The sequence below is a fragment of the Pseudomyrmex gracilis genome, unplaced genomic scaffold (genome assembly GCF_002006095.1).
Source record: "Pseudomyrmex gracilis isolate BER0280 unplaced genomic scaffold, ASM200609v1 scaffold_23, whole genome shotgun sequence".
Lineage (NCBI taxonomy): Eukaryota > Metazoa > Arthropoda > Insecta > Hymenoptera > Formicidae > Pseudomyrmex > Pseudomyrmex gracilis.
The window spans coordinates 1,088,111-1,101,610 of NW_018020607.1; the positions used below are offsets into that span (position 1 = coordinate 1,088,111).

The following is a 13,500-nucleotide window of genomic DNA, read 5'->3' on the forward strand; positions in this document are numbered from 1 at the left end:
GCGAGTGACAAACACACACAGCAATAATCAATTCGAGAACTTGTTGATAAATGCACGGTTCTTTCTCCGCGTTAAACATAGAAAACTCCACGTGTGTTCTTTTTATCGGTTTTGGTTTGCAAACACAGCTTCTGCTTTGGTCGTTAATCTTACACAAATGTGCAAGGGGTTAAAATTAAATTACGTCGTAATTGCATCGCATTGTTTGCGGTGTGTTGCAACAAACAGTGATGTGTTTAACAATATTTTCTATATTTATTGTCAAAACAAGAGAATCTTTTAGAGGAACTTGAATACACAATCAGATTGACATATCTTTGACACACACCGACATCTTTTTTTTACTTACACAAGCAACAAGATCGATCGAAGCCAAATTCGGTAGTAATTTGTTTGCTTCATGTCACAATGTCATTTTGCGCACGGTTTTATTCTGCAAACAAAGCAATCTAAAGTGTTAAATATAACTAAGGTAAAGATACAATTGATTTAAGTTACAAACTTTAAAAGATAATTATTCGTATTGCTCACAATATATAATATAGAATAAAATATATGTAATAATATAAAAAATAAATGGTAAATCATATATAAAATATAATAATATGTATGTATCGTCATTTGTGATCCTAAGACTGGAACGTTTTACGTCCATATGATTTTCGTGGACATGGAACACTCTAGCTCTCAGATAATATAATAAATTCTATATAGACATACATACATTTTCATTGACAAAATATTAAAAAAATTTGACTTCTGTGTAGCTGTTAATCCAAGTACTCTGCGTCAGAAAGACAGAGAGAGAGAAAGAAAGAGAGAGAGAAAATAGATTACTACGTAATCTCGTGATCGCTAAAGTGCTGATTAGACTGAAACGTATATGTGCACGTGCAATAGATTATACATACTAGATCAAGTTTATCTGGATTAGTAATTAAATTTGCACGAAAAGACTTCATTGAAATTATCAACAATTTAAGTGAAATATATTCAACATTAAATTAGCTTATCTTTTCGTCGAAATATCGAATCTTATTCTGACACAAACGTCCGGTGGGCGTTCACAACTCAATGTCTAATAAACATCTAATAGAAATTTATATAAAATGTTATTTCGTGTTTTGCTCTGCTCATTGTATCTTTGTACGCGAGAGTTGCGTTTGATGTCCGCCGTCGGTCGCGAATTAGATCAATATCGCCGGTTCATTGAACTGTCACGTGTAACACGCAGTAAAAGTGTAATTACATGATTTTTTTATTACGTGCGAGGATGCATCAAAAGTATGGTCCATTGTTAAATGAGTCTTTTGTACTTGTATCGCTTTACATGCGTATCGATAAAATGCACATAAATATCACCGTACATTCTGAACCGGATTGAACTTTCTGCTCTGACGTCTCTTTTACCAAATTTCATTTGAAATTCATGTTAAAAATGGTTGCGTTTGTACATTGCATAAAAAAATAGAGATTTATCTCACGTTGCGACATTTGCAATAAACAAGAAAAATCATAGATTCTCTTCATTTTCTATTTAGAAATGCGAGTCTCATATTACATTTTATATATTTCATATTTATACATAAGAATATTTATCTATAACTACGAAAAGTAGTTTTTTATGCACTTTTTATCTCTTTTTAATAATATTTTAATTTTTACTACAACAGCTCTATTTTCAAAACATATGTTATTTGTCTGTCTGTTTTTCTCTCTTTTTATCTATCTAGGTATCTATCTCTTTCACTCATTCTTTCTGTTAAATAATATACAGCCTGACCGAGAACGCGTGCGTATGTGCGTGCGCATATTTTATATTGATTTGCACGCAAGTTCGACAGGCGCTGCGTGATTTATGATAAATCTGCGTGCAAACTAGAAGGCGAAAAATTTGCGCGATAAGTCAAACGTGATTTGCGCGAAACTACAGTTTCCCGCGTTTTGTATCTAATTCTGTAAATCAGTCTCTTAGGGATAAAAAATCGAAGCCGAATGACCGTGTGTGTGTGTTATTTTATCATTATCGCGTGACCCGTTCCGGAATGGAAATTAGTAATCGCTCAACATATAGATGGTCGATATTGTACACACGCGTGATCCATAAATATAGTATTGTTTTACAATGAATGTTTTCTAATTTATTAGAACTTGTGGCAATTTGACTTGCCTAAAATCAGTAGCTCTGTATGACAAATGAAAAGCACTTATTCGCGCAAATTCATAACTGGAGAAGAGTTTGTAAAAGTCAACTTGAGTCACTAAAAGGAAAACATCCGATATTGTTTACAGAAAAAGCTTCGTATATGTGTGATCTCGAGTGAACTTAGTTTTAATCTATTAACAAGAAACAATTAGAAAACACGAATTGATGCATTCTCTCTTTTATGCATCATGGTGCGATTGAGACATTGAGATCGATATTGATGTAACGACATCTATATTATGCATTTTTTAAATTACTTTTTTATTTGTTGTCAATAAATAATTAATCTCTTTTTTTATATCACATAATTTATGTTTTACGTAAGAAAAAAATTATGAAAATATTTTTTCAAATAATTATTTTGTTATAAAAATTTGCGTTGATAGTTCATTATTATATATATCATAGTTATATGACTTATTTATTTACTATTAACAATTTGTTCATGTGACATCGCAATAATTAATTACATTTTCTTTAGAAATTTAGTGTTATTACACCAAAACTAAATTACATTATTATATCATTCTGTCACGCAAGTGTGCGAAGGTTTTCTCACGTCTTTTTTCTAAAGATCGTATTATGCAATTCGTAAGCACATTTTGAACCGAATCATATTTCGTTTTAGCTGCACAATATGACCAGAGCAAAGCAGTGTTATATAACAGCTGACACGTATAATTCTTACATATATTCGAATTTTTATTTTATTTTGTTGCATCTGAGTCGAGAGCGGACCGTATTAGAATGGCGTATTAGAACAGATTTGACGTAAAAGATGTGATGTGAGAACCACACAGATTAGAAAAACAAACTATACTCTTTGTCATTGTAATTAATTTCCTTAACAATAAGAAAATTTAAAAGTAAGATTGATACGCGTCAGAGCAATGTTGTGTATCTGCCTTAGTTATCTAAGCACATGTTTCGAAGCATGTTTGTCATCAAAAGTTTCTTCATAAAATGTCATATATCGCACGGATAAGATGTTACTTAAAATTTATATATATAAACTTATACATATAGACTACAAATTTTAATGTCAGTTTTACAAACCACAACAAATGTAACTATCATTATAAATGACATATCATCATTATAAATATCATTTATAAATGATATGTCACTTTCTTTTGCCATTAATATATGTTGTTAAGTTCTCTGCTTAAATATTTGTCCAGATTAAATATTTTTAAACATATTCATTAAAAATTTTAGTATGTAACTTATGACGGCAAATTTTATTATAAGCACACTCATATATTAACAAGTGCTGATAACAATGATCCCTTATCTTCGGAATAGAATTTCAAGGAGATAACGCAAAGAACCCTATCGTCACCGGCTGCCACTGAGCATTACAATCGCGCTTTCATAGAGTTATAATAGCTCAGTATGATAACAGGAGCAAAAATTGTTAACAAAAGTTGATAACAAAAATGTGCTCACGAACTGCATTCATAACCGCAACTAGGTCAAGCGGAATGTGTTTCCGCGATTGCTACGTGTATGCAATCTCTATTTAAACAAGACAAGAAATAATTTTTATATTTCATATACTTCCGTATATTTTAGAAGATCTTTATATTTCAATTCAGTTCTCAGTTAAATATAAGAACCTTCTGAGTAACGCATTGTACACATTGAACGCGATATGCACAAATTCCGATTAATCACCATTTCTCTCTTTGGTCATTGAGTTAAGTTTATATGTAAATCTATCGATATTTGTTTTATACTCAACTTATATTCTCTGGCATCACAAAAAGAGTTGCATTCGTTTTGTCTGACGTTGTTAGATCAGAAGAGTTCGGCGACCCTTGACACTGGTTTAAAAAAAGATAGTACAGGGAAAGAGAGAACCAAGCTTTTAGAGTCACGAAGAAAAGAGATGAGAAGATAGCGACGAGAGGAAGAGAAGGAGGCCTCAACCTTGACCTCTAACAATTCTTTTTGTCTCCAGTCTCTGCTCTCTCGTCTTCTGTTCTTGTCTCACTCTCTTTTTCTCTTTCTCATCCTTAAAACTTGCATCCTTGCCTCCCTCCAGTTCTGACTCCTCTACGGAAAAAACCGACGATCGATGTCCGATAGAAGAGACTCGCTGTTAAAAATAGAAACCGCCTAAATGTTAAAAGACGGTGAAAATTCGGATATTATGCAGGACAAAACTTTTGGCAAGCAATTTAAACAAGTCAACCTAGAACAAAAAAAAAACAATAAGTAAATCATTAGTTTAAACATGTAGTTTAGTACACTTTTTAGAATAGTTACATAGTTTTACACAATGCGTATACACTCTGGTGTAGTTAAAATTGTCTTAAGTTCATTTTAAAACGCTACATAAGCCATTTCATTGGCTGCGAATTATACAAAATACTCTTTTATAATAAATTTAGTCTTTTCTCTTGTAACTCTAAGACTTACATATATATATAATCTTTGTACAGCCCTAGTGCAGAAAACTGAATAAGAAAAATTATGCAAATTGCGTTCAGTCAAGCAATCGACAAAATCGATATTTTCAATTCTTAAACAATTTGCTTGTTTAAAAGACATAAAAGACACAAAGAAAAACAAATACGTCTTTCAAATATTTAAGAGATTATATTATTAGTAGACAATTTGCGCATTTAATACCTATATGTATAAGAGTGAATCTAAACCAGCAAATTAGGCGCTGTTTAGTAGCAGTAGTCATGCTCTTGTTATAATCAGACACATAAGATAATTTAACTGATGTAATAAAAAATGTTTTTACATACAAACTTGAGAGCAGCCGTGATAGAATTTTGTGTGTTCCCGTCAACGAGCGCCGCGATGTTTATACTTTGTGAACTACATAAACCAACTCAGTCAACAAAAATGCCATCTTATCGACGGATTTGGTTCTGTTCCGTGCTGTTATTGCCGTTTACGCACGCGCACACGTCGATACTTTCGATATTTTCGAGAATTGAAATCGCGTGCTTTAAAATTTATAAGTTAAAAAACGCTTAAATAATTAAAAAATATTTTTATTTTCAAAATTACTAGAGAGGGATGTGTATATAAAATATCTCAAATTTGTATCAAATTGCATTATACGATGTCTTTTTATATAAGTTTTCTTAATATGAGCAGAAAAGACATTCAGTTAGAACTCTTGAAATTCTAACTCGAAGAGCTTTTGTATGACATCATCTATTTGAAGCTCTTTTGCGATTTCTGTTATTAATTCATCTACCAGTTTATCGGATATCCTGCAATATTACTTATTGTAAATGCGTTAATAACATGTATTTTTCTCAGTCTATATTTTATCGATATATTTACCAAGCGACAATGTCCCATGGTTTATTGCGCGTATTGCTAGAATACATCGGAATCGACTGTATCGTACGTTGATACTCGTTTTTGTACTTGTGAAAGTTTGCTTCAGTTTCCTCGGGAATATCTAGCTCAATGTCAATCATCAAGTCTTTTAATCGTTTCGCTTCCATCATCTATTAATTTATCATAAATATGTATATTAAGTTCAAGCACAAAATACATGTGCAGCTATTTCTCGTTATTTGTACATGACTTACTTTTGTCTCAAAATCCGGTAATTCTGTCAGGCTTTCGCGATCTGCTTGACACGATGCATCGCAATACCGAGGTCCTTGAGATGCATTTTCGTCCGACGACAAACAAAGTAACCGCATGTTGTCATTATTTCGTGTTCTAATTGGAGGTCTTTAAAAATATTATTGAGTTCTATCTCATTTCTGTATCAAATGAAAGAGAAAAATATATTCACAGAACGCATTCCCTAACAATCACCTGTTTGTTTTAAGATGTTCACATTTGTAGCTGCCATGTGTGGAAGAAGGACACGTATCGTAACTTGTGATCTTCGTGCTTTTGGGCAATTGTTGATATTTTTCTAAAACCTTTACTAATGTCTTCATATTCATTTCCGTCTCGGATTTATTTTGCTACACACATAAATATATATAATTGACAATATAATAAATTAAAATTTTAGTGTAAATTTATTAATTTCTCAAATTGTTTTTTTTTTCTCAATTTGAATAAAAAGATCATTTATGCGTAGTAATCGCAACAGTGTTACCTTACTGGAAACCAAAGACATGAGATCCGCTATAATTGGTACTAAAGTAGACAAATGTTTCTCCGTAATCGTCGTTACTCTTGGTGTCGGTTTGTTGTCGTTATTTGTGCAAGTATTTTTAACAATATCTTCTATTGTTTCCGATTGTTTTGGTTCTTGTGATTTATTGGAAGCTATTTTTAAAGATTTGGATATTCTTCTTGTGAGCATCGCACTATTGTGTCTTGCTGTTCCACTATTGCTGCTCTACAAAACAAAACAAAGTAAGCGAATTAAATTAATATAACTTTCATGTTAAGTAAATGTTATCAGTATTCTTTACATTATCTGAATCTATAGGTAACATATCCATCACAGTTTTTATTTCTTCTTCTTTTGTATATGTTTTATGCTTTTTGATCGCAGTCTGACTCCCATCCTTAGATGATAGAAGCGTTATAGTACTGGGATATTGCCGATCCGATGCTGGATCGTTAGAAGCTTTCTTCATGTTTATTATACTATACTGTTTATCTTTTTGACGAGCTAGATATGTATAAATGTTTACATTACACAAAAGCAAAATATTGCAGAATAATATATATGTTTGATAGTTGATAAAATATGAGTAATAATAATAAGTTTTACGTACTGTTTTTACTCTTAAAATTACTTTTGGGAATCTTGTTTTCCGTACTGCTGTACATGCTCAATCGATTGGATTGGAACTGCTTGCGATTGAGTCGTTTTTTATTATTTATCGAATACGAATTAAAGGATGCCATAGAAGACGTTTTATTCGTATCAAGATCGTTATTCAAATGTAGCTTTAACTTCGACAAAATGACATTGCACTTGTTTTCAATATCCTTTCCCTGTAATTAGAGAACCTGTAAGCGAATTTGAATCTGATCTTTTCTCTTGCACTCTTTTGTAAGGTGCAGAAAAACGTAACGATTTTCAAACATAAAGTACGCGCTAAAATTCAATTATGTAATATTACCAGCGACAGAACGTCGGTGTCTCCTGAATCAAGATAATTCAAATGAAGTCTGTCGCACATAGTCTTCAGATCGATAACCACTTGCAATATCTCTCGAAACTTGCCGGAATGTCCCTTGAGAATAGAACTGGGAATGTGTTTGCAATAAGCAATTAACGCGTGCAACAACAACTGATGAGCGGCAAGTAACTTTTGCTCGATGGCGTGCATGTGAAGTCCGATGCTTCTGTCGTTCGGTTTGATTACAGCTCGTGGCGAGATTACGCACATATGCTTTTGTATGTCCTTCACGTATCTGTTTAAATCGTACAGATAATTTCTCGAGAACCGTATGGCAAATTCAGCGACACATTGCTGCCGCTTTTGTAGATCTTTAATACCATCCGGCGGTGGAATATTTCCTAGTCTGTATGCAATCTCATCCAGCAAATCGCAGACCTTTCTTTGCATAGTCAGAATTTTATGCATAGTAAATGGATCTGGACGTATGTAAATAACACCATTGCAACGCGCGCTGTTTTCTGGACTCGAGTTGTATTCGACACCATTAGTCGCATGATACGGTTGTTTGGAGAATCGTTTTTTCTGACTTAATGCGGAACAAGACTTTCTGGTATATGACTTAACATTGCCAGATTCTAACCTCCTCTGGTGCACGCAAGCGTTCTCTTCTTCAGGTATAGTAAGTAGCAAATTAGTGCTGCCTGTTCCCATATCTTTCATAATTGGCATCTTCTTCCAATTGGCGTCCCTGATATTATTTACCTATTATTATACAAGCTTTAGCAAAAATCTAATCATAATATCTACTCAATATTGTCTTGGAAAATATATATATATATATGTACATACCTTTGTCCTTTTCTTTTTATTATTACTAGTCTTGCCACATTCCTTTCTTGATCTATCTGGCAAGGTATCTAATTCTACTCTTCTGAGTTCTTTATCTGCTTCTTTCATACCCTCATCCAACAGCTGTTTTATGCTATGAACAGACGGTTGAATACAATTTTTATTGTAACCGTTCATTTCTTGTTGCCTGACAAAAGAAGCCCATACATCCTCTTCCTCCTCTCGACATCTCTGTCTGCGTACATCCTTTACTATATACTTGAAGTGATTTGCAGGCATATACTTTAACAGAAACAGAATGTGATTGTTTTGCTGACTCTTTGCATTTCACATAATATACATAGGTACAAAATGGAAACGTGAAAACATAAGTGTAAAATAATATATTCAGAATCTGATGTTTTTGTAGTTGAAGCATCATTTGTGGTGAAAGTCACTCTATATGTCATTCTGCGAAACATTGAGAATTATGTGAGATATATGCGTACCTTGAATTGATAATCTTCATTTTCACTTTCGGAAAAGTGCGGACCTTCTGGCTCATTGTCATTCGTGTAATTGGATTCCTCAACATTCAAGAAGAGTGACATTGTCATGTGGTTATGTTCGATATTACGAGTTGTGTTTATCTTATTCTTGTCCCCTCAACCGCGCCATATGTGACAGATGTATCTACACAAAAGGGGGGTGAATATGATGTTAAATATAAAACGGGATACACCGAGATGCACGATTTCTTGCATGGGAACGCGAAAATAAATTATTTTGCCGGATTAGGCTGAAATTGGTGCGGTATAAAGTCGATACTTTTGCCAAATCCTTCAAAATGTTTCAAGTTACTCCCTCCAATAACGATAATCGATTATTATATTATTTTAGCAACAAATAAATCGTCCTTTTATTTTTATCGCATTATTAATTTATCGTTTGTCCACGATATTCTCATTTCAATATAGTTCTCAAAGAAAACACATTTCAGGATTTAAATTCCGAAAGCTGTAAAATACAGAAAACAGAACAATTTTAAATTAATCAAAACTATAGTTTTAGAAAAACCAGTTTTATTCATGTATAAAAAGATGATAGAAAAAACAATCTGCTTTTTCTTCTTGTGTATGCATGAAACTATACTATTCTGCAATTATTTCATTTTTTTTGGTTGTACCAAAACGAGAAATAAATCCTAAGGGTTTGAAAAGCTTGCGTGTGTGTTTGAAAGCACGCGGCGGCGATTGATACGATCGGGAAAGGCATGGGTGCGGCTGTTTGGATCAATACTCCCGCGGTTCCCAAGGTTTGGAAGAAGCGCGTGCTAAACCCTCTTGGCTGAGAACGGGGTGTATATCATCCTCGCCCGGCGGTGCTCATCATGTGTTTTTTCGCCGACTTGTTCGTTTCGCGTATTTTTCGGCGAAACCGTCGCAATGGTTGCCCGCTCGAGTTAATTGCGCGATCGATTCGAGCAAATGATTCATTTTGGTGACGATATTGTTGAAAATAGCTCGACCACGCGAGAATGTTTTCGAGTCGCGGATGCGACGCGGAATTAAGCACCACTGACGAAGAGGGCGACTTCGTAGTTCGCAAAATCACGCGCGACATTCAAATGCAAACGTGATTCGCAACAGAAATCGCTGACTATTTCCTTTGATAATGTCGATACGCGAGCAAGAAACGAAAACACGTATCGAGCGGATAAATTTTCAAACGTTACATTCGCCGTGAACGCGAAGCGAACGACGAATACGGCATATCGCGCGAATACCGTTTGAATCTCGAATTTTCTGGTGCGCTATTTTCAAAAGTCGCCGGCCAATCAGCGCGCGATATATCGTGATATTGTAAATGCGCGCGCAGGACGTTCTCATTCAACCTTCGGATTTCGCTAGCGCTCGCAAACATCTCCGCTTTCTACGAAGCTCTCCGCAAGCTTAAGCATACTCGGTAAGAATCGTTTTCTGATTTGGACACAATCAATTTTCTCTTGCAAAATTTACCTTCCTCACGCGCATTCAATTAAGGCTCTTATGTCTACGCGTTTTCTCCCATTTTATCGTTAATATCTTGCGACCCGTTTTCCTGCACGTAGTGGCAGTCAAGAGACTCGATCCCTTTACATGGCGCGTTGTAACACTCTCGAATAAATGTCTTTGAATTCTAAATTTGCTTAAATATTTCTTCCGTGACGATCGAATAGAAAAACTACGCATTAGCAATTATTTTTGCAGCACACTATTGTACTTTCTCTTTCTTTCTCTTTCTCTCTCTCTCTCTCTCTCTCTCTCTCTCTCTCTCTTCTCCCTCCCCCCTCCCTCTTTCTCTTTTATTTTTAAAATATTTAACGCTCGAATTTTAACTTGTTACTGTTTTTTTTTGTCGTTCGTCGACTTTTCTGTTTAGTTGTTTCGCGAGATTGCGACGAGTTTTTATAAGTTTCCATTTTTTCGTGTTTAAGTTAGCTAGATATCTTTGTCATTTTTTAATATACAACATATATATACATATATTTATTTGCGCGAATATCGCTAATTGTGCAATTATGAATTTTTTTCTAGGTTCTAGAAGAAGCTTTATTACATGCAGAAGCTTTTTTATTTATTATACAAGATTGGAATGTGTGATTTTGTGTTGATGTGTGCTTTAAATGTGTAATACTTCTGAAACAATCGAGTAAATAAAACTAATATAATTGAGTAGAAGCAATTGAACTTGCATATTAATTATTGCTGACGATTTCAAGATGACGTCTAAAGTGTTGATGAAGCTGCCGACAGTGCCCTTTCCTCAGGTAAGTAGATGTACATTCGTATTTTCAAGTTTGAATAATCTAAAGTCTTTTTGTCAAGTTTGTAATATGAATTATTCACATATTCAATAGGAGAAGAAAACGCCTGATCTGGTCTCCTTGAATGACAGAAATGATGGACTTGCGTATGTTAGATATCAAGGGTTGAACGTGGACAGAGTAATGCAACTCGAACAGAACATCAAGTTTTTACAAGAACAACATCAGGCAACTTTAGTAGCTTTGCATCAAGAGATAGAATCCTTACGGCAGAGAAATAGAGGTAACATGAATTTTTAGTAAAATGAAGAAATTCAAAATTATATCTGTTCTCTTTATCTCATTTATAGAATATGTGTATATGTATTTATTTATGCATTTTTATAGATTTACAATTTCAATTGGTATTTTCTAAGAGAGCACACTGTGCTGTTGCTAGCAGTCCTTCTTCACCTGAAGATAATGGAAATGGGTTTGCGAAATCGAAGGTACATACATCATGATAAATATTTCATAATATTTATCTCACGTATTTTTTTTTCACATTGTTGCACATTGTTTCATATTTTGTTTCATGTTTTTTTTTTCAATAATAAATAATTCTCAATGAGAAATTTTAAAATACGAATCAATTTCAATTTTAAAATACGAATTGCATTTACAGAGTAGCCCAATATGCGTCAATGTAACACCTTTGCAAGTGGAACTTTTGGAGAAAGACTTGCAAGACATTAAAGCGTCATTGCAAGAAGCAAAAACACACAATCAATACTTGTCAAACATCATAGAGCAACAAAAAAAGTCGGTTATCTCGCGTAAGAAAGAGAAATAATACACACCACACACGCAAGGCTAATGTTTTTTTTTTCGCAGGAGATTGGACTTAACCGAAGACCAGAAAGATAAAATTCAAGTGACAGATGTGGGGGTTCAAGTCGGAGATCCCATGCAAGCGAGTTTGGTTGTGCTTCTGGAGGAATCGTACGCGATGGTGAAACGGTTGCACAAAGAGAATCTGGATCAAAAAAAAGAGCTAGCTTCGTTGAAAGCATCCTCTTCGACAAACAATCCTGGCTCCAGCAGAGGCGGACGTTCGCGCGACGGTAACAGCGGTCATCATAACCGCGGTTCGTCCACCACGCAGGAGCAAAGCTCTCGTAAATTTCCACCGCTACCAATTCCGAGTTACTGGCATCGCAGATCGCCAAGGTATAGTTTTCACTCCTTGTTGTTTTTGCGAACTTATCTATGACACGTTAAAGAGAATTGTATGAATTATATATAGATATAGCGCAAATCGGCACGAAAAGCCGGATCATCAGTCGGACTCGGATTCGACCGTTTTGCCTCAACTTCAGAACGGTAATGTAAAGTCGGCGGAGGTGAGCAGTTTCGAGTCAACGTCGTATCGATCGCGCGAGTATCGCAATTACGGACGCGACAGCGGCGGTGGCGGTGGCAGCGGTAATCGCAAATACAGAGGTCAACCGTCGCGAAGAGATAACAATCATTATTATCATTCTCGCGATTACAAAGACAGAAATTCCAAAGATCATATGAGAGATATGGACGACATCGGCGAAGGATCGAAGGACGTGAATAATCATCAAAGACAGTAAATTGCGAAAGTATACGAGATACAACTTGTAGAGATTCCGCGAGCTTTAGTTTTTCGCGTCGGATAACCCGTATTGAGAAATCGATATCAACTATAAAAAATTAACCGAGTGATTAATGTTTTTCTTGTACACATTCACTGGTGCTGATTAATTATGACAGTTTAGCGCACATATAGCTTGTGATAGAATAGCGATGAACGAGTATATTGCTGTACGATTTTTGATGGAACAATCTTTAGCCCGTATATTCTAATTTTATTCGTTATAAGAGTTTATTATAAAAAAATATATAGGATTTTACGCTTTGTAGGAGTATGATAATCAACAGAATACTTAGCAAAAGACTGACAGAAACGGAATTATCATAAAAAAAATTCGTTTAGTCGTAGCTTTTCAGCTGATGCTCGTATCGTAACTCCTGTTGAGAGCTTAATATGCGTGCAATGTTTCGATGATATCAATGCATGTGTATAAGCGTGTTAAGATTTTACTTAATCAAGCGTTACCAGCTGCTTTGAAAAGAATCAGATCTAGTCATTTTCATATATTTCGTTATTCTATTAAAACGGCAAATCGTTGAACGATTTTTGCTATACTATTAATGTAAAGATAAAAAACTATTGATATTATTTGTATATAAAATATAGAATCTATATATTTTTTTACATATTATTTATATTGTTTTTATATATTTTTTAATTTTGATTTTATGCGTCTGGTTCGAGTCTATACTGTTAACATAATCTTGTTTCGCGTTGCATTATTTTGCAACAAACGCTTCCAAGTAAGAAGGGAAAAAATATTGTTTTATTTGGATTTCTTGACAATCTTATTAGAAGTTTTTTTTATCTTTAAGAAGAGCAGACTAAAATTTATATGATTTGACATTTCTTCGATCTAGACATTCACAATATTCTCTACAAAATATGGAACAATTTTTCACGCTATTAATCAGATCATATA

General features: G+C 34.2%; 2 protein-coding genes across 6 annotated transcripts; one reads left to right on the forward strand and one right to left on the reverse strand.

Annotated features, from left to right (window-relative positions):
• Positions 1–5,204: 5,204 nt before the first annotated feature.
• Positions 5,205–9,659, reverse strand: LOC109852014. 4 transcript variants are annotated; one of them, XM_020422752.1, is made up of 11 exons: positions 9,412–9,659; positions 8,622–8,805; positions 8,134–8,415; positions 7,282–8,046; positions 6,931–7,153; positions 6,622–6,824; positions 6,300–6,545; positions 6,008–6,162; positions 5,773–5,920; positions 5,519–5,688; positions 5,205–5,445 (listed from the first exon to the last, which is right to left on the reverse strand). In XM_020422752.1, exons 2-11 carry the CDS (start codon positions 8,727–8,729, stop codon positions 5,340–5,342), a joined length of 2,406 nt encoding a protein of 801 aa, XP_020278341.1. In that variant the 5' UTR covers positions 8,730–8,805; positions 9,412–9,659; the 3' UTR covers positions 5,205–5,339. The 4 variants fall into 4 exon arrangements, with proteins under 4 accessions (XP_020278341.1, XP_020278340.1, XP_020278342.1 ...); XM_020422751.1 differs by lacking the exon at positions 9,412–9,659 and adding an exon at positions 9,299–9,378; XM_020422753.1 differs by lacking the exon at positions 9,412–9,659 and having other exon boundaries at positions 5,773–5,908; positions 8,622–8,974.
• Positions 9,660–9,983: 324 nt separating this feature from the next.
• On the forward strand, positions 9,984–13,494 carry LOC109852017. 2 transcript variants are annotated; one of them, XM_020422757.1, is made up of 7 exons: positions 9,984–10,077; positions 10,689–10,921; positions 11,012–11,201; positions 11,306–11,406; positions 11,583–11,719; positions 11,792–12,127; positions 12,204–13,494. In XM_020422757.1, exons 2-7 carry the CDS (start codon positions 10,874–10,876, stop codon positions 12,535–12,537), a joined length of 1,146 nt encoding a protein of 381 aa, XP_020278346.1. In that variant the 5' UTR covers positions 9,984–10,077; positions 10,689–10,873; the 3' UTR covers positions 12,538–13,494. The 2 variants fall into 2 exon arrangements, with proteins under 2 accessions (XP_020278346.1, XP_020278347.1); XM_020422758.1 differs by having other exon boundaries at positions 9,996–10,077; positions 10,874–10,921.
• Positions 13,495–13,500: the final 6 nt, after the last annotated feature.

What these genes read in the sequence shown, in the direction of transcription:
- LOC109852014 (XM_020422752.1), bottom strand. Translation starts at nt 8,729, where the DNA reads ATGACAATGTCACTCTTCTTGAATGTTGAGGAATCCAATTACACGAAT. An exon ending in ACACCGACGTTCTGTCGCTG is followed by an intron (nt 7,154 to 7,281) that starts GTAATATTACAT and finishes CTCTAATTACAG; the next exon opens with GGAAAGGATATTGAAAACAA. An exon ending in TACCTATAGATTCAGATAAT is followed by an intron (nt 6,546 to 6,621) that starts GTAAAGAATACT and finishes TTTGTTTTGTAG; the next exon opens with AGCAGCAATAGTGGAACAGC.
- LOC109852017 (XM_020422757.1), top strand. Translation starts at nt 10,874, where the DNA reads ATGACGTCTAAAGTGTTGATGAAGCTGCCGACAGTGCCCTTTCCTCAG. An exon ending in CTTACGGCAGAGAAATAGAG is followed by an intron (nt 11,202 to 11,305) that starts GTAACATGAATT and finishes GCATTTTTATAG; the next exon opens with ATTTACAATTTCAATTGGTA. An exon ending in ATCATAGAGCAACAAAAAAA is followed by an intron (nt 11,720 to 11,791) that starts GTCGGTTATCTC and finishes TTTTTTTCGCAG; the next exon opens with GAGATTGGACTTAACCGAAG.